Source organism: Podarcis gaigeae (genome assembly GCF_964106915.1).
Source record: "Podarcis gaigeae genome assembly, chromosome: 2".
NCBI classification, from domain to species: domain Eukaryota; kingdom Metazoa; phylum Chordata; class Lepidosauria; order Squamata; family Lacertidae; genus Podarcis; species Podarcis gaigeae.
The window spans coordinates 116795504-116815873 of record NC_139679.1 but is presented as its reverse complement, the minus strand read 5'-3'; the positions used below and the strand labels follow the sequence as shown (position 1 = coordinate 116815873).

The window sequence follows — 20370 nt, the reverse complement described above, 5'->3', positions numbered from 1 at the left end:
AGGCACAGAAAAATAAAATGAAGTCGGTATGAAATGCCTCAATGGAGAGGGTATTCCATAAGGACTAGAACAGTGTGTTCCTAACCATTCAGTCTTGCTGAATTCAATGGGGTTTATGTCCAGGATAAAGTGGGGCGAGGACTGCAGCCCAAATTCTGCGATTATAGCCACAACTACAGTATTCTGCTTATGCATGCTTCCTCACCACTGCATTTTTGCGGGTAAGCTTTTAGTTTCAGCATGCATTATGTATATTGATGGGCGGGGTATAAATAACAAAATTGTTGATATTATTATACGTTTATGAGTAACTGGTGCCTTGTGACTAACACATTTGAGACTTGGAGTCTAACTGAAAGTGGACATGGTTGTTCTTTACTATGGGCTTTCAGAGAGCTTTTTGAGCTCAATCCCATTTTGAGGCCTAATGCTGGCTACTCCCAATGGGAATATGGCCACTGGTACAGGTATGGCAGGGGCCTGCACAGCGAACATGCTGCCCCGATTTGAACTCTCCCCACCCTCAGAGGACGCAGGCCTCAGGAGCGTCCTGTGAGTTCTCTGGTGTCTTTTCAACGTATCTCTCTGGGAAAAGCCCTTCCCACATTCGGGGCATTGGAACAGTTCCCCAGTATGGATGCTCTGGTGCCTAACTAAGTGCGTTCTCTGCCGGAAGCTTCGCCCACACTGAGAACATCCGTATGGTTTCTCTCCCGTATGGATTCTATGATGTCTTGCTAACTCTGCTCTGAAGGTGAAGTTTTTCCCGCACACAGAACACTCGTGGGGTTTCCTTCCTGAATTATTGTTCCGATGTCTATGTCTGAAGCGTTTCTCATCTTTGGGGCATTCGTGGGAGCTCTCTTCTGTGTGGCTGTCCTGGTGTCCAACGAATTCCTCTCTCCCACATAAATTTTCCCCACATGCAGGCAAGGCATTTTGTTTCTGCCCCCCAAGTATTCCTTGTAGTTTCTCAAGGCAACATACCGACTGGCTGTCTCTCGCTGATGTGGGGCACTCAAAAGGGTTTTCTGACTTATATTTTCTCCTGCAGGGCTTTCCACTGTCTGTGGCCACTGCTGAGGTTTCGCTAACAGAGACTGCAATTACTCCTGAGAGGCACTGTGTGTCTCTCTTCACCGGCTGCTTCTCCCGTTGCCCTTTGGAATTATTTTTCTCCTCAGGAATTCCAGGTGTCACAGCCGAAATATCCCGACGGAATTCTCCCGCCAACTCCCTGTGCATTTCCTTCGGCAAATTCTCTCCCAACTGGGATTTCTCCATCTTCATCCAGCACCTGTCTTGTTCACCTGAAGAGAAAGAGAGAGGAATTTTGTCCAGGACCTGGTCACCTCTTTTCTAGACTCTTGCAACCTCCTCCCTCCTGGCTTTCTCTGTCCTGCCAGATCTCTCTCTCTAGGCAATTCTGAATCTTCTCTGCTACACTCAGCATTTTCTCTCAATTTCTAGCCACGTATCACCACTCTCTCCACAAGTGAGGTTCTCCTCTTCACTCAGTTCTGCTTCTGGGAGAGGTGCCTTTTGTGACATATCTAAATTAAGATGTTAAAGCCAAGTGCACCTATTCGAGTCTGCTTGCACTAAATCAGTTTCAACTTGTTGCAGAGGAAAGTCATCTTCCACACTGTAAATGAGACCATCCCCTTCCATTCTGTCAGCCATTATCTCTCATCATGGCTTTAAAGGTAAAGGTACCCCTGAATGTTAGGTCCAGTTGCGGACGACTCTGGGGTTGCACACTCATCTCGCTCTATAGGCTGAGGGAGCCAGCATTTGTCTGCAGACAGCTTCTGGGTCATGTGGCCAGCATGACTAAGCCGCTTCTGGCGAAGCAGAGCAGCGCACAAAAATGCCATTTACCTTCCCGCTAGAGTGGTACCTATTTATCTACTTGCACTTGACGTGCTTTCAAATCACAGGGATTCGAACCGTTACCTTCTGATCGGCAGGCCCTAGGCTCTGTGGTTTAACCCACAGCGCCATCCGTGTCCCCATCATGGCTTTATGAAGGGGCAAAAACATAAATTCCAGGAGTTTTGCTTTCTGAAGGAAACATGATACCTCTGGTTCCTCAGTAGGTTTCAGCACCCTCAGAAAAAGCAATTCCTGGGGTACATTAGGGGTAAATGAGGAAAGCAACAATGTATTATAGTTTGTTCTAAAGGCTGGTATCAAAAGCCTGTAATTTTAATTAAGTCCACAATGCCAGGTAGCAGACTTTTTAAGGATTGCAGTCTAAACCTGTCTACTTCTTCCTAGTAGCTAAAGTACTTTGTGAATAAATGGTTATGTCCATAGGGGCCAGGAACAGCAGTTTCACTGGCTAAATCAGCTGTGGGGAACATTTGACCCTCCAGATGTTGCTGAACTCCAACTCCCAACATCCCAGGCTATGTTCAGCAACATCTGGAGGGTCAAAGATCCCCCACACTTGGACTAACCCCCACTCCCAAGTGTTCCGTCTAACAGAGTAGTAACTCTCTCAAATATGGCTATTTTGGCCTTTTAAAAATACAAAACCAGTTTCAACTAATCACAAAGAAGATATATTTGGGGCACTGAAGACCCTGATCACCTGCCCCCCTTTCATACTATCACCCATGTCTCCATATTATGGCTTCCCTGTTGAAGTCAGAAGGGGACAACTCAGAATCAGACTCTGGGAATTGTACATCAAGAGGTCAGTACAGATCTCTGGGCTGCCCAAAGACCCACCCCAAACTCCAGTTCCCAATGCTCCTTGAGGAAAAGCAATGGCAAGGAGAATGGTTTAATCCCAAGCAGTTTGACACATGAGATATTCCACTAACTATGCCCAGTATGCAGTTTTTAAGACTGCAGCCACTAAAGGTAAAGGGACCCCTGACTATTAGGTCCAGTCGTGGCCGACTCTGGGGTTGCGGCGCTCATCTCGCTTTATTGGCTGAGGGAGCCAGTGTACAGCTTCCGGTCATGTGGCCAGCATGACAAAGCCACTTCTGGTGAACCAGAGCAGCTCACGGAAATGCCGTTTACCTTCCCGCCAGAGTGGTACCTATTTATCTACTTGCACTTTGACGTGCTTTCCAACTGCTAGGATGGCAGGAGCAGGGACCGAGCAACGGGAGCTCACCCCGCTGCGGGGATTCAAATAGCCAACCTTCTGATCGGCAAGCCCTAGGCTCTGTGGTTTAACCCACAGCGCCACCCGCATCCCATACTGCAGCCACTATTGACAAGATAAAAAATGGTCTCTGGAACTTCCTTCACTAGGAGATATGCCGCTGAGGAGCTGTGGGCAAAAATAGTTGATAGTGGCCACCCACTTGCTATCGAGAGTATTGAGAAAGTGGAATCTGTGGTGATAGGATCTGATGGTAGACAATATTAAAGGTGCTCTGGTGCTTAACCAATCTTTTCTGGCTTTTCCTGCCCTTGTTGGCATTTGTAAAGTCTCTTGTGAGTGCTCTGATGAACTTGAAACAGTTATTCTCTGCTATGGGTCCTCTGATGGCCCATCAGGTGCTGACGCCGCCTGAAGCTCTTATCGCACTCGGGACATTTGTACGGTTTCTCTCCGGTATGGATTCTCTGATGAATCTTCAAGTCCCCCCTCTGACCGAAACATTTCCTGCAGTGAGAACATTTGTACGGTTTCTCTCTAGTGTGGACCCTCCGGTGTCTGCACAGGTTTTCTCCCCGGCTGAAGCTTTTCCCGCACTCAAGGCATCTGTAGGGTTTCTCTCCAGTATGAATCCTCTGGTGCCTTGTTAAACCTGCTCTGGAAGTGAAGCTTTTCCTACATGTGGAACATTCATGCTTCTTCCTTCCTGAAGGAACATCCTGATGATTCTGCAGCCTGCATCTGAAACTTTGACCACCCTCAAGACTTTCCTTGGGTTCCTCTTCTGTGCAAATATTCTGGTGGCCAACCAAAGAGTTTCTTCCACACTCGGCAGGTGCATGTTGTTTCCCTCCTGTAAGCATCCCCTGAGGTTTACAGAAGCAACGCTTTGTCTGGCTTTCTTTGCCCCACAGAGGACGTTCGCTGCAGTCCTCCCCAGGGTGACTCACAACAAGCCCTGACTTGTTGTTGTGTTTCCTCCCGTACCCAGAAATTGGAAGCTTCTCCCCCTCTATGGGCCCTGAGGAGGTCAGGATAACAACACCTGGAATAACTTCTGTGTGCTCGCGGCGTTCTCCCTCTCTCCCCACTGGCTTCTTCTGTCGCCCTTTCCCCTCACATGGCTGCTCGCGAGTTTCAGACGTCAGAGGAAAATCCCACTGAGGTACTTCTGTGCATGCCCTGTGTATGTCCTCTGGCAAAGTCTCTCCCCGCTGAGATGTTTCGCTCTTGATCCAGCATCTCTTTTGTTCACCTGAAGAGACAGAGAAAGGGGTTTTGTCCATGCTCTGGTCTTTTCTAGAAGCCTGCAACCTCCTTCCTCTCCTCACCGTTCACCCTTCCGCATCATCAAAATATATCTGCTAAGCTCAAGCTTTATCTCTCTCTCTCTCTCTCTCTCTCTCCCCCTACCTCCAGCCAGATATCAACCCCTTTCCTTACATCCCAGGCTTAACCCAGGTTGGTTTGTGGCCTCTCTAAATAAAGGGAATAAATATGGCTATTTTGTTCTATTTGTACAGAAACTGCTTCAGCTAATCCTGCACAGAAGGAATTTGGGGCACTGAATGCTATTGGGCATGTCTCACACGATGGCTCCTGTTTTGAAGGGGCAAAAGGGACATCTCACACTCAAGTCCCGGGAATTGTGCTATCTGAAGCAAACCAAGGCCTCTGGTTTCCCAAGAGTTTTCAACACCCTCAGAAAAAGCATTTCTCAGTCATTCAAGGAAAGACCTACATTGGCTCCCAGTACGTTTCTGAACACAATTCAAAGTGTTGGTGTTGCCCTTTAAAGAGTATACCTGAAGGAGCGTTTCCACCCCCAACGTTCTGCCCGGACGCTGAGGTCCAGCTCTGAGGGCCTTCTGGCGGTTCCCTCATTGTGAGAAGCAAAGCTACAGGGAACCAGGCAGAGGGTCTTCCCGGTAGTGGCGCCCGCTCTGTGGAACACCCTCCCATCAGATGTCAAAGAGATAAACAACTACCTGACATTTAGAAGACATCTGAAGGCAGCCCTGTTCAGGGAAGTTTTTAATGTGTGACATTTTAATGTATTTTTAATCTTTGTTAGAAGCCACCCAGAGTGGCTGGAGAAACCCAGCCAGATGGGCGGGGTAAAAATAAATCATCATCATCATCATCATCATCATCACCATCATCATCATCCAGCCTCTGCTAAAAAAAGCTCCAAGGAAGAAGAGTCCACCACCTCCCAAGAGAGACTGTTCCACTGTCAAACAGCTCTTACTGTTATTCCTAATCAAAACAAAAAAAAATCCTTCCAGTAGCACCTTAAAGACCAACTAAGTCAGTTCTTGGTATGAGCTTTCGTGTGCATGCACACTTCTTCAGATACACTGAAACAGAAGTTTCCAGACCCTTCTATATAGTGAGAAGGTGGGGAGGGGTATTACTCAGAAGGGTGGTGGGAATGGGTGATGGGCAGATAGCTGTGATGAGCCTGTTCACGACTCTTAACGACTGCAATAGGTCTTACAGGAAGAAGCAAGGGGTGAAAAGGTGAAAAATGCTACTGGAAGGAATTTTTTTTGTTTTGACTATGGCAGGCCAACACGGCTACCTATCTGTAACTGTTATTCCTAATGTTTTTGTATTTATGACTTGTACTGCAGTACACAGAATTGGGGAAAAGGCTCTTTCTTCCTCTTTCGAATTCCAAAAACAGCAAGTTGTTTACTGGACTTGAGCGACCCTTACCAAAAGACAGGACATTTCCATTGTCCTCTGGCAGGACTTGCCAGAACATAGTCTGTTGGCCTGGCTGTGTTGGAGTTCTTTCAAACATGTGCACAGGCACGCCTGTCTCCTTGGAATTTGGCAGTCCCTGGAAACATAAAACGCCCCAACACCGCCATCAGATGCTGTTGCATAAGAAACAATGCAAATGCACAAATGATGCTAATGTTCTTTCCCCCCAGAAACAAACAAACAAACCCCAGACCCGTTAAATAAGAGTTTCAGCTCTCAATCCAGTTGTAAAGGTAAAGGTAAAGGGACCCCTGACCATTAGGTCCAGTCGTGGCCGACTCTGGGGTTGTGGCGCTCATCTCGCTTTATTGGCCGAGGGAGCCGGTGTACAGCTTCCGGGTCATGTGGTCAGCATGACTAAGCCGCTTCTGGCGAACCAGAGCAGCACACGGAAACACCGTTTACCTTCCTGCCAGAGTGGTACCTATTTATCTACTTGCACTTTGATGTGCTTTCGAACTGCTAGGTTGGCAGGAGCAGGGACCAAGCAACGGGAGCTCACCCCATCGCGGGGATTCAAACCACTGACCTTCTGATCGTTAAGTCCTAGGCTCTGTGGTTTAACCCACAGCGCCACCCGCATCTCGATCAATCCAGTTGTAAAAATACAAAATTAAACACTGAGGAAAAGCTACACTCTGCACTGTGACTTAGAACACAGAAAGGGATGATGAATGCATACTGGGAACATAAATAGCCATAGTCACCTATGGAGAACAAACACCATCTGGAGGTGGACAAGGCAAGGTAGTGTCAAAAACTGGGAGTTTATTCTTTGCTTCTTAAAATGAAACCAGCATGCTATAAACAACTAACAACAGCCAGGTTACTATTTGTTTGTGGACAGTTTCCTCAGTTGCTGCTGGTTCTTTAACTGGGCTCTAAAATTAGCTCTACTAGGGCGGAAATACCCTGAGGCAGAACAAGAGGAAAAGCAGCAAACTGGGGTAAAAGCGAGACTTTTACCTCCTCTACTTGCACACTGAGACCCCGGCCCCGGGAAGCATTGCTGTGGTCTCCAAAGCTCACCTCACTCAGGACAACTTCAGCGATCTCCCGTCCTTCAGGAGGAAGCAACAAACCGGAATTACTTGAGTTTTTGATGTCGTCACCTGCAAAGGATGGAAAGGACAATTTCAGAAGTGAAACCTGGCCACCCCTTCCCTTGGAGGTTTTTAGGCAGAGGTTGGATGGCCACCCGTCATGGATGTTTTAGTTGAGATTCCTGCATTGCACGGGGTTGGACTAGATGACCCCTGGGTCCCTTCCAACTATACAACTCTATAACTGGATGCCAACAGTTCACATCATGCCTAACTAGAGCATCCTACAGAGGATGTGTCCTCCAAATTCTAGTACTAGATCAAGTCACAATCAAAGGAAAATTGACTAGAAAATCTAGAAAACCTGGGCCAGACTTGAATATGCAGTTATTTGGTACTTTGTGGTTGCTTCGCCTGAGCATACAACAAATTATTTTGGCGAGGTGCTAGTTTTGGCACCTCTGAAGTGACCTTGCGCTGTTGTGTAGAATAGGGAAATTCAACGGGTGCAGTGTTTCATCACCCCGTGTGACAAATCTCACCTGCCAAAATCTCATCACTAGACAGGTCCCCATCTCTTCCTTGGAGTAACCACTGACTTACTTCTGAGCAGACACGGTTAGGACTGTGATGTTAGTCGCTCTGGTGAATCCTTACCTAGCAAACTGATCTCCCCATCTCTGTCTTTGGAGATCCGTCCTTGAGCAACGTCCAATGGCACCTCCTCTGCATCCATGGAATCCACGCACGCATCCTGCAACGGTTCCTGAATCAGTGAGGGTGGTCATACTCGGAACAGAGTGAACTCTGTGGGGTTTACTTGGATTTACAGCCCAAACCAACACTTTTTTAAATTACAAAACAACGGTTCAGGAACTGTACCAAGGGTTCAGGACCTGCTCTCGGACAGGAATGATCAAATTACTTTAATAGTGGCTGAATTTTTGAGTGCTGTCCATGTAGAAACACTGGGCCATTATAAAGAGATTTAGTGGTTCTTAACTGATCGGTGATGTGGTAGTGTTGTATTGTATTATTTATGCAAATTGATTTTCTCTGGAGTTAAAGATCTGACTAGGAAAACCTTGTTATGTTGAGCTCTCATTTTATACAAATTGTAAACGGTCTCTGTTTGATAATGCGTGGTTTGCTATGCCTAATAAAGGATATTATTATTATTATTATTATTATTATTATTACTGTTCTTTTTATTTCTCTGACTGTCTTGGCAAAACCCCACAGGAATGTTCCCCAAATTTCCTGGCTGAAGTTGTGAAAAGTTAATGCACTTTTTCAGAGGGGATACATGTAAACACTTTGCACATGCCTAAGACACATTCTGTGTCCAGTTAAATGCATTATTCTCCCACCTGCCACTCTGCAGCCTCGGCCAAGTCTTGCTGCCTGGCCATCAGGAACTCCTCTGCCAGGGCCACCGCCTGCGAACACGACTCTGGTCCTCCTGCTCGGATCCAGCTCTGCAGCTCTGGCGGGAGGCTGGCCAGGAACTGCTCCAGGACCAGCAGCTCCAGGATCTGCTCCTTGCTGCGTCTCTGTGGCTTCAGCCACCGGTGGCAGAGATCCATTCTGTCAGCCATTATCTCTCATCATGGCTTTAAAGGTAAAGGTACCCCTGAATGTTAGGTCCAGTTGCGGACGACTCTGGGGTTGCACACTCATCTCGCTCTATAGGCTGAGGGAGCCAGCATTTGTCTGCAGACAGCTTCTGGGTCATGTGGCCAGCATGACTAAGCCGCTTCTGGCGAAGCAGAGCAGCGCACAAAAATGCCATTTACCTTCCCGCTAGAGTGGTACCTATTTATCTACTTGCACTTGACGTGCTTTCAAATCACAGGGATTCGAACCGTTACCTTCTGATCGGCAGGCCCTAGGCTCTGTGGTTTAACCCACAGCGCCATCCGTGTCCCCATCATGGCTTTATGAAGGGGCAAAAACATAAATTCCAGGAGTTTTGCTTTCTGAAGGAAACATGATACCTCTGGTTCCTCAGTAGGTTTCAGCACCCTCAGAAAAAGCAATTCCTGGGGTACATTAGGGGTAAATGAGGAAAGCAACAATGTATTATAGTTTGTTCTAAAGGCTGGTATCAAAAGCCTGTAATTTTAATTAAGTCCACAATGCCAGGTAGCAGACTTTTTAAGGATTGCAGTCTAAACCTGTCTACTTCTTCCTAGTAGCTAAAGTACTTTGTGAATAAATGGTTATGTCCATAGGGGCCAGGAACAGCAGTTTCACTGGCTAAATCAGCTGTGGGGAACATTTGACCCTCCAGATGTTGCTGAACTCCAACTCCCAACATCCCAGGCTATGTTCAGCAACATCTGGAGGGTCAAAGATCCCCCACACTTGGACTAACCCCCACTCCCAAGTGTTCCGTCTAACAGAGTAGTAACTCTCTCAAATATGGCTATTTTGGCCTTTTAAAAATACAAAACCAGTTTCAACTAATCACAAAGAAGATATATTTGGGGCACTGAAGACCCTGATCACCTGCCCCCCTTTCATACTATCACCCATGTCTCCATATTATGGCTTCCCTGTTGAAGTCAGAAGGGGACAACTCAGAATCAGACTCTGGGAATTGTACATCAAGAGGTCAGTACAGATCTCTGGGCTGCCCAAAGACCCACCCCAAACTCCAGTTCCCAATGCTCCTTGAGGAAAAGCAATGGCAAGGAGAATGGTTTAATCCCAAGCAGTTTGACACATGAGATATTCCACTAACTATGCCCAGTATGCAGTTTTTAAGACTGCAGCCACTAAAGGTAAAGGGACCCCTGACTATTAGGTCCAGTCGTGGCCGACTCTGGGGTTGCGGCGCTCATCTCGCTTTATTGGCTGAGGGAGCCAGTGTACAGCTTCCGGTCATGTGGCCAGCATGACAAAGCCACTTCTGGTGAACCAGAGCAGCTCACGGAAATGCCGTTTACCTTCCCGCCAGAGTGGTACCTATTTATCTACTTGCACTTTGACGTGCTTTCCAACTGCTAGGATGGCAGGAGCAGGGACCGAGCAACGGGAGCTCACCCCGCTGCGGGGATTCAAATAGCCAACCTTCTGATCGGCAAGCCCTAGGCTCTGTGGTTTAACCCACAGCGCCACCCGCATCCCATACTGCAGCCACTATTGACAAGATAAAAAATGGTCTCTGGAACTTCCTTCACTAGGAGATATGCCGCTGAGGAGCTGTGGGCAAAAATAGTTGATAGTGGCCACCCACTTGCTATCGAGAGTATTGAGAAAGTGGAATCTGTGGTGATAGGATCTGATGGTAGACAATATTAAAGGTGCTCTGGTGCTTAACCAATCTTTTCTGGCTTTTCCTGCCCTTGTTGGCATTTGTAAAGTCTCTTGTGAGTGCTCTGATGAACTTGAAACAGTTATTCTCTGCTATGGGTCCTCTGATGGCCCATCAGGTGCTGACGCCGCCTGAAGCTCTTATCGCACTCGGGACATTTGTACGGTTTCTCTCCGGTATGGATTCTCTGATGAATCTTCAAGTCCCCCCTCTGACCGAAACATTTCCTGCAGTGAGAACATTTGTACGGTTTCTCTCTAGTGTGGACCCTCCGGTGTCTGCACAGGTTTTCTCCCCGGCTGAAGCTTTTCCCGCACTCAAGGCATCTGTAGGGTTTCTCTCCAGTATGAATCCTCTGGTGCCTTGTTAAACCTGCTCTGGAAGTGAAGCTTTTCCTACATGTGGAACATTCATGCTTCTTCCTTCCTGAAGGAACATCCTGATGATTCTGCAGCCTGCATCTGAAACTTTGACCACCCTCAAGACTTTCCTTGGGTTCCTCTTCTGTGCAAATATTCTGGTGGCCAACCAAAGAGTTTCTTCCACACTCGGCAGGTGCATGTTGTTTCCCTCCTGTAAGCATCCCCTGAGGTTTACAGAAGCAACGCTTTGTCTGGCTTTCTTTGCCCCACAGAGGACGTTCGCTGCAGTCCTCCCCAGGGTGACTCACAACAAGCCCTGACTTGTTGTTGTGTTTCCTCCCGTACCCAGAAATTGGAAGCTTCTCCCCCTCTATGGGCCCTGAGGAGGTCAGGATAACAACACCTGGAATAACTTCTGTGTGCTCGCGGCGTTCTCCCTCTCTCCCCACTGGCTTCTTCTGTCGCCCTTTCCCCTCACATGGCTGCTCGCGAGTTTCAGACGTCAGAGGAAAATCCCACTGAGGTACTTCTGTGCATGCCCTGTGTATGTCCTCTGGCAAAGTCTCTCCCCGCTGAGATGTTTCGCTCTTGATCCAGCATCTCTTTTGTTCACCTGAAGAGACAGAGAAAGGGGTTTTGTCCATGCTCTGGTCTTTTCTAGAAGCCTGCAACCTCCTTCCTCTCCTCACCGTTCACCCTTCCGCATCATCAAAATATATCTGCTAAGCTCAAGCTTTATCTCTCTCTCTCTCTCTCTCTCTCTCCCCCTACCTCCAGCCAGATATCAACCCCTTTCCTTACATCCCAGGCTTAACCCAGGTTGGTTTGTGGCCTCTCTAAATAAAGGGAATAAATATGGCTATTTTGTTCTATTTGTACAGAAACTGCTTCAGCTAATCCTGCACAGAAGGAATTTGGGGCACTGAATGCTATTGGGCATGTCTCACACGATGGCTCCTGTTTTGAAGGGGCAAAAGGGACATCTCACACTCAAGTCCCGGGAATTGTGCTATCTGAAGCAAACCAAGGCCTCTGGTTTCCCAAGAGTTTTCAACACCCTCAGAAAAAGCATTTCTCAGTCATTCAAGGAAAGACCTACATTGGCTCCCAGTACGTTTCTGAACACAATTCAAAGTGTTGGTGTTGCCCTTTAAAGAGTATACCTGAAGGAGCGTTTCCACCCCCAACGTTCTGCCCGGACGCTGAGGTCCAGCTCTGAGGGCCTTCTGGCGGTTCCCTCATTGTGAGAAGCAAAGCTACAGGGAACCAGGCAGAGGGTCTTCCCGGTAGTGGCGCCCGCTCTGTGGAACACCCTCCCATCAGATGTCAAAGAGATAAACAACTACCTGACATTTAGAAGACATCTGAAGGCAGCCCTGTTCAGGGAAGTTTTTAATGTGTGACATTTTAATGTATTTTTAATCTTTGTTAGAAGCCACCCAGAGTGGCTGGAGAAACCCAGCCAGATGGGCGGGGTAAAAATAAATCATCATCATCATCATCATCATCATCACCATCATCATCATCCAGCCTCTGCTAAAAAAAGCTCCAAGGAAGAAGAGTCCACCACCTCCCAAGAGAGACTGTTCCACTGTCAAACAGCTCTTACTGTTATTCCTAATCAAAACAAAAAAAAATCCTTCCAGTAGCACCTTAAAGACCAACTAAGTCAGTTCTTGGTATGAGCTTTCGTGTGCATGCACACTTCTTCAGATACACTGAAACAGAAGTTTCCAGACCCTTCTATATAGTGAGAAGGTGGGGAGGGGTATTACTCAGAAGGGTGGTGGGAATGGGTGATGGGCAGATAGCTGTGATGAGCCTGTTCACGACTCTTAACGACTGCAATAGGTCTTACAGGAAGAAGCAAGGGGTGAAAAGGTGAAAAATGCTACTGGAAGGAATTTTTTTTGTTTTGACTATGGCAGGCCAACACGGCTACCTATCTGTAACTGTTATTCCTAATGTTTTTGTATTTATGACTTGTACTGCAGTACACAGAATTGGGGAAAAGGCTCTTTCTTCCTCTTTCGAATTCCAAAAACAGCAAGTTGTTTACTGGACTTGAGCGACCCTTACCAAAAGACAGGACATTTCCATTGTCCTCTGGCAGGACTTGCCAGAACATAGTCTGTTGGCCTGGCTGTGTTGGAGTTCTTTCAAACATGTGCACAGGCACGCCTGTCTCCTTGGAATTTGGCAGTCCCTGGAAACATAAAACGCCCCAACACCGCCATCAGATGCTGTTGCATAAGAAACAATGCAAATGCACAAATGATGCTAATGTTCTTTCCCCCCAGAAACAAACAAACAAACCCCAGACCCGTTAAATAAGAGTTTCAGCTCTCAATCCAGTTGTAAAGGTAAAGGTAAAGGGACCCCTGACCATTAGGTCCAGTCGTGGCCGACTCTGGGGTTGTGGCGCTCATCTCGCTTTATTGGCCGAGGGAGCCGGCGTACAGCTTCCGGGTCATGTGGTCAGCATGACTAAGCCGCTTCTGGCGAACCAGAGCAGCACACGGAAACACCGTTTACCTTCCTGCCAGAGTGGTACCTATTTATCTACTTGCACTTTGATGTGCTTTCGAACTGCTAGGTTGGCAGGAGCAGGGACCAAGCAACGGGAGCTCACCCCATCGCGGGGATTCAAACCACTGACCTTCTGATCGTTAAGTCCTAGGCTCTGTGGTTTAACCCACAGCGCCACCCGCATCTCGATCAATCCAGTTGTAAAAATACAAAATTAAACACTGAGGAAAAGCTACACTCTGCACTGTGACTTAGAACACAGAAAGGGATGATGAATGCATACTGGGAACATAAATAGCCATAGTCACCTATGGAGAACAAACACCATCTGGAGGTGGACAAGGCAAGGTAGTGTCAAAAACTGGGAGTTTATTCTTTGCTTCTTAAAATGAAACCAGCATGCTATAAACAACTAACAACAGCCAGGTTACTATTTGTTTGTGGACAGTTTCCTCAGTTGCTGCTGGTTCTTTAACTGGGCTCTAAAATTAGCTCTACTAGGGCGGAAATACCCTGAGGCAGAACAAGAGGAAAAGCAGCAAACTGGGGTAAAAGCGAGACTTTTACCTCCTCTACTTGCACACTGAGACCCCGGCCCCGGGAAGCATTGCTGTGGTCTCCAAAGCTCACCTCACTCAGGACAACTTCAGCGATCTCCCGTCCTTCAGGAGGAAGCAACAAACCGGAATTACTTGAGTTTTTGATGTCGTCACCTGCAAAGGATGGAAAGGACAATTTCAGAAGTGAAACCTGGCCACCCCTTCCCTTGGAGGTTTTTAGGCAGAGGTTGGATGGCCACCCGTCATGGATGTTTTAGTTGAGATTCCTGCATTGCACGGGGTTGGACTAGATGACCCCTGGGTCCCTTCCAACTATACAACTCTATAACTGGATGCCAACAGTTCACATCATGCCTAACTAGAGCATCCTACAGAGGATGTGTCCTCCAAATTCTAGTACTAGATCAAGTCACAATCAAAGGAAAATTGACTAGAAAATCTAGAAAACCTGGGCCAGACTTGAATATGCAGTTATTTGGTACTTTGTGGTTGCTTCGCCTGAGCATACAACAAATTATTTTGGCGAGGTGCTAGTTTTGGCACCTCTGAAGTGACCTTGCGCTGTTGTGTAGAATAGGGAAATTCAACGGGTGCAGTGTTTCATCACCCCGTGTGACAAATCTCACCTGCCAAAATCTCATCACTAGACAGGTCCCCATCTCTTCCTTGGAGTAACCACTGACTTACTTCTGAGCAGACACGGTTAGGACTGTGATGTTAGTCGCTCTGGTGAATCCTTACCTAGCAAACTGATCTCCCCATCTCTGTCTTTGGAGATCCGTCCTTGAGCAACGTCCAATGGCACCTCCTCTGCATCCATGGAATCCACGCACGCATCCTGCAACGGTTCCTGAATCAGTGAGGGTGGTCATACTCGGAACAGAGTGAACTCTGTGGGGTTTACTTGGATTTACAGCCCAAACCAACACTTTTTTAAATTACAAAACAACGGTTCAGGAACTGTACCAAGGGTTCAGGACCTGCTCTCGGACAGGAATGATCAAATTACTTTAATAGTGGCTGAATTTTTGAGTGCTGTCCATGTAGAAACACTGGGCCATTATAAAGAGATTTAGTGGTTCTTAACTGATCGGTGATGTGGTAGTGTTGTATTGTATTATTTATGCAAATTGATTTTCTCTGGAGTTAAAGATCTGACTAGGAAAACCTTGTTATGTTGAGCTCTCATTTTATACAAATTGTAAACGGTCTCTGTTTGATAATGCGTGGTTTGCTATGCCTAATAAAGGATATTATTATTATTATTATTATTATTATTATTACTGTTCTTTTTATTTCTCTGACTGTCTTGGCAAAACCCCACAGGAATGTTCCCCAAATTTCCTGGCTGAAGTTGTGAAAAGTTAATGCACTTTTTCAGAGGGGATACATGTAAACACTTTGCACATGCCTAAGACACATTCTGTGTCCAGTTAAATGCATTATTCTCCCACCTGCCACTCTGCAGCCTCGGCCAAGTCTTGCTGCCTGGCCATCAGGAACTCCTCTGCCAGGGCCACCGCCTGCGAACACGACTCTGGTCCTCCTGCTCGGATCCAGCTCTGCAGCTCTGGCGGGAGGCTGGCCAGGAACTGCTCCAGGACCAGCAGCTCCAGGATCTGCTCCTTGCTGCGTCTCTGTGGCTTCAGCCACCGGTGGCAGAGATCCTGCAGCTGCAGGTGGATCCTTCGGGGGTCCTCCACCTGCTGGCAGCAGAACTGACGGAAGCGTTGGCGCTCGGCCTCCATCCTCAGGGCGACCCCTCGCAAGATGGCCGCCTTCACCTTCCCATAATCCTCTCTGTCTTGGGCTTCCAGGCTCCGGAAGGCCTCGTCTGCTTCCCCGCTCAGTGCAGGCAGGAGCCGAGCCGCCCACTCTCTCCTGGGCCAGTGGCAGGCTTTGGCTACTTGCTCAAAGGAGGCCAGGAAGGCCTTGGCGTCTTCCCAGGGGGCAGACTCAGGTGTCTCTGGGGGGCTTCCCCCTTCTGGGTGAAGGGGCTGCAGGGTCTTCAGGAACTGCTGCCACTGGGCTTCCCATCGCTCTTGCCTCCCCTTGCCAGTTCCCCCTTTACCGTCTTGAGACGCTCCATATCCTGACTGCTTGGTCGTATATTCAGAATAAACTGCTCTGATAGGCTTTGTTGCTCCTTCTGACCCCCCTTTAGGTTCAGTGCCTGCATATTTTTGCTCTATCATCTTCATGCCAACTCTTGAACTAAAAAGCTAGCGATTTTGGCTGGTTGGTTCCGGGGGGAAGGAAGATCCTTACCAGTTCTTGATATTGATGGAAACAGAGAGATGGTTAGTCCAAGGAGATCTCAGAGAAAAAGGTTCAGGTCTGATGAAATTTGCTTGGTGGCAAAAGAGCTGCAATTGGCCGAGGACCCCAGTAGTCTGAAGACCCTGGGGTCTTCCTGAGTTGAAAGGGGCGTTTCTACCTGAGCTAAAGAAACACACAAACACACACACAATGGAGTCAAGGAAAACAAAAGCAAAAAAGTGGTTAGCAATCAGAGTGGTAGGGCACATTCAGTGTTAGAAACTGAGATATGAAAGCTAGGAGCTAAATGGCAGCTTAAAAATAGGTTATGGGCACAACAAGGCATTTTTTTTAATAACAAGAATACAAAGCTGAAAATGAATGAACTGCAGCAAAATATTTTGTTCATTTTTCACATTGTCCAGTCCTTCCCCTGTCGTCGTCCCCACCGTAATATTCTCCTTTCCTTCCACTCTGCAGTTTTAATATGAAATCTTAGGCGCAGTACTGCGCCCAGAGCTCAGAAACTGCTCACGCTAATGAAATTCCGTGTTGTATAATGCACCTAGAACTATGGGAGTTTTGAGCACGGGGCACATTCTCTAGTAAAAGTGGACTATCAACCCCCATATCAATAGAGAATCATAGACCAATGGTCAGGGATGATGGGAACTGTGGTCCAAAAACAGCTGGAGACCCAATTTTGGGAAACATTGCCTTAAGGGAAGTGGTTGGCTACTGTGAGAACAGGATGCTGGATTGCATAGGTTGCTGGCCTGATCCTGCAAGCTCTTCTTAAGTTCTTCCTTAATGGGAGCATTAACAGCCAGTGTGGCTAACACACTAGATCTATGAGGAAGGTTATGCCCGCTTTTCAAACCAAAATGAAGACTAGCAGCTTAAGCAGGCTTTTAATGTATTTGGGGGATTTCATCGACATATTGCAATTTGAGGCGGCTGAGGAACAACCCTGCTATGTAATGCAGCAATAATATTCCCACATCTGGTTGGGTTTCCCTAGGCCACCCTGGGCAGCTCACAGCAAATATCAGAACATAAAACATCAAACATTAAAAACGTCCCAATACAGGGCTGCCTTCAGATGTCTTCTAATAGTCAGATACAGTGGTACCTTGGTTGTTGAACGGAATCCGTGCCGGAAGTCCATTCGACTTCTGAAAATGTTCGACAACCAAGGTGCAGCTTCCGATTGGCTGCAGGATCTTCCTGCACTCAGTCAGAAGCCGAGTTGGACATTTGGGTTCCAAAAAATGTTCACAAACTGGAACGCTCACTTCCGGGTTTGCAGCATTCGGAAGCCAAAACATTCGAGCCACAAGGCATTTGAGATCCAAGGTACGACTGTAGTTATTTATTTCTTTAACATCTGATGGAAGGGCATTCCACAGGGAGGGCGCCACTACCGAGAAGACCCTTTGTCCGGTTCCCTATAACTTCAATTCTCGTAGTGAGGGAACCACCAGAAGACCCTCAGAGGAGGACCTCAGTGTCCAGGCTGAACAATAGGGGTAGAGATGCTCCTTCAGGTATGCAGGGCCAAAGCCATTTAGGTCAGCACCAACACTTCAAATTGTGTTTAGAAATGTACTGCGAACCAATGTAGGCCTTTCAGGACCAGTGTTATATGGTCCCAGCCGCCACTCCCAGTCACCAGTCTAGCTGTCGCATTCTGGATTAGTTGTAGTTTCCGGGTCACCTTCAAAGGTAGACCCACCTAGAGTGCATTGAGTGCATTTTGAGAGGAGCAGCAGCAGAGAGCAGTTTGCAGGAACACGATAATAAAAATCTGTCGTTAATATCCCACCATTGCTTATGGGGGGGTGGCTAATTTGAACAGCAGCAGCTTTAAATTATAGGCTTCTCCCATAATCTCGGGTCAAGGGCAGGCTGAGAGTAACTGGCAACAACATGGGGGACCTGTGTTCAAATCCCTCCACTCGGCCAGGAAGCTCACCAATCACTGCCTGCGCTCAACCTAATCTGTGTTTTTATATGGTAAACCGCCCTGTGGTCCTCGGGTGGAGGGAGGCATACTAATAATACTAATAATGACCTACCTCTTGGGGTTGTTGTTGTGGGGGCCAAACGAGGAGGTGGGGGGGGGGACGTGCGCGCCACCTTGAGCTTCTGGGAGAGAAGAGGTGGGGCGGGACTGCAGCAAAGAAATCCTGCGACCTATTTGTTATTATTGCTTCCCATACTACATACGCGGAGAACCGAGGCGGGGCGACTTAAAGGGGGGCAGCCGGCGGCTACGTGGCACGTGGGGCTTCTGCGATTAACCGCGGGGCTTCGCACGCGCACCTTTGCACAATCCCGGAAGCGGCAAGAAGACACGTGTTTGTGTGTGTGCGTGCGCATGTGAGACAGAGCGCGCGCGTCTGTTGCAACTCACTTCTCCAATCGATCCGCTTTGCTGCTGCTGTTGCGCCTATGACGCTTCCCCAGACCCCAAAATCTTCCTTCCCCGCTGCCAGCCCCTTTTCCTCCACCGCCACCCCTACCTAAAATGCTCCCTTCGCCTCTTCTTCCTCCTCCTCGGTTTTTTAATGGCGGAGCTGCAGAGGGAGAAAGACGCTCCTCCGACCGCCCCCTGTTGAAGGACTGGGTGGCTACAGGAGAAAAATTTCTTTAAAAAACGAAAAAACAGACGGATGTCCCTATGCATATTTGCTTATTCCCTGCATCTAAGTATGCACATTTGCTTATTCGTTGCATTGCTGCAATTTATACTGTAAAGCGCCCTTTACAGATAGGTAGCCGTGTTGGTCTGCCATAGTCAAAACAAAAAAAATTCCTTCCAGTAGCACCTTAAAGACCATGAGCTTTCGTGTGCATGCACACTTCTTCAGATACAGCGCCCTGTTCTCCTCGGGTGAAGGGCGTCGTTAGGGATTTAATAAACAACGACAACAAAAATAATAATTTCCCAGCTTTTTCAGGAGCTCAAGGTGGCGCTCTTGGGTCTCTTACCCCGGCTTCGTTTAATCCCCAACAACAACCCTGTGAGGCAGGTTAGACACACGAGTAGTTGGCCCAATGCCACCCAATGAGCTTCATGGTTGCGTTGGGATTTGAACCCGGGTCTCCCAGGTCTGGCCACTGTACCACCTTGGACTAGGAGGCAAGTATTGTTGAATCCAGGGTTGTAGTGAGTGAACCTGAGCAGGATCTGGCAGTCCAGGAGTAAAGACACATTAACCTTTAGAGGACCTAAGCACTGAAAATATTGGTATGTGTGGACTAGATGCCCCTTGGGGATCCCTACTATGATAGAACGTCCCCCCCTCCCCAGCTTAGGTGGGGATTCATTCACTCATTCATAATTTTATTTGTATGCCGCCTTTTCATCATTAAAACTATGCTCAAGGCAGCTTGCAATATGGAAAAAAGCGTACGTAATTACAAACGTAACAGAAAAAGTCATAATTTCCACAAAAATATGTCAAACATAAAGGTACAAAAAAAATATTACCAATAGAATTTTATCAACAGAAACAACAACTCTCAACCAAACCTCAGAAAGTAATAAAAAGAGAACAGGACCTAATGGTCACAACACCAGACCCCATAAACACAGCAACATGTTGGGCCTACAACTTCGCAAAGTCTGAGGCTATGTGCTTCAACACGCCCCCTCAGACCCAATATCATAATGCAAACTTCACAGAAATGCAGAAATGTAAATCAAGCAAAGTTCAGAACTCAGGTTTCTGTAGACAAGCCTATCACTCAGATTTTAACAATGCAAGCTAATTGTTTTCTTGGGCTTGCCAGAGCATCTTATTGAAATGCTGAATAGACAGGTACTGAATCAATTGACTAAGGATGGGTCCCATTCCTACCAAAGATGCTTATGTATTAGCAGGGCTTGAGACATTTGCAAATGTGAAGACTGCTGGCTGTGAAGGATTGATTTTAGCAAGAACTTCCTTCTGAATGTTTGGAAGGGGCTCTTCAACTGGAGACTCAATTGGTCTTGCTTTTGCTCTATGAACTGTCTGATACACTCAAAGATGCTTGTGGTTTTGTGGGCTGGCGGCTGGCTGGGAAGTTGCGTTTCTGTGTCGCCATTTCCTCATGAAAATCAATACATTTTTTGAAAAAGGAAAGCTTGGGGTGAACAAAAGGCTAACGGGGAGACGTAAAGGAACTGGCAGTGTTACAGGTTCCACGTAATACTTGTTCGGCATTTGTAAGAAATCAATCTTTTAGAGCGGCAGAAACCATGCAGGGGCCTTCACTATACTCTTTTTGGCTCCTCCTAACACATTTAGGCCTTAAACGGCTCAGGACCACAATACCTCAAGGACTGCCCTTTTCCATATGAACCTACCTGGGGCCTGCAATCATCATCTGAGGCCCTCCTTCATGTAAGCTC

At 47.4% G+C, this 20370-nt stretch overlaps 1 protein-coding gene and 1 long non-coding RNA gene across 2 annotated transcripts; both read right to left on the bottom strand.

Annotated features, from left to right (window-relative positions):
* Positions 1-1212: 1212 nt before the first annotated feature.
* LOC310835847 (uncharacterized protein) lies at positions 1213-16388 on the bottom strand. Its single transcript, XM_083720832.1, has 11 exons — positions 15164-16388; positions 14451-14559; positions 13717-13862; positions 12700-12826; positions 10345-11233; positions 8310-8526; positions 7597-7705; positions 6863-7008; positions 5846-5972; positions 3327-4379; positions 1213-1310 (listed from the first exon to the last, which is right to left on the bottom strand). The coding sequence occupies exons 1-10, from the start codon at positions 15908-15910 to the stop codon at positions 3487-3489; spliced, it is 3510 nt and encodes a 1169-aa protein (XP_083576958.1). The 5' UTR covers positions 15911-16388; the 3' UTR covers positions 1213-1310; positions 3327-3486.
* Positions 9094-9857, bottom strand: LOC310838303. Its single transcript, XR_014560908.1, has 2 exons — positions 9305-9857; positions 9094-9207 (listed from the first exon to the last, which is right to left on the bottom strand). It is a non-coding gene; the product is annotated as an uncharacterized lncRNA (long non-coding RNA).
* Positions 16389-20370: the final 3982 nt, after the last annotated feature.

Bases quoted from the DNA above. Each gene is read 5' to 3' on its own strand.
- LOC310835847 (XM_083720832.1), bottom strand. From the start codon at position 15,910: ATGAAGATGATAGAGCAAAAATATGCAGGCACTGAACCTAAAGGGGGG. The intron at 7,009-7,596 runs GTAAGGATTCAC...CATCCTTTGCAG, and splicing joins TGGGGAGATCAGTTTGCTAG to GTGACGACATCAAAAACTCA. The intron at 4,380-5,845 runs GTAAGGGTCGCT...CTGTCTCTTCAG, and splicing joins TGGAAATGTCCTGTCTTTTG to GTGAACAAAAGAGATGCTGG.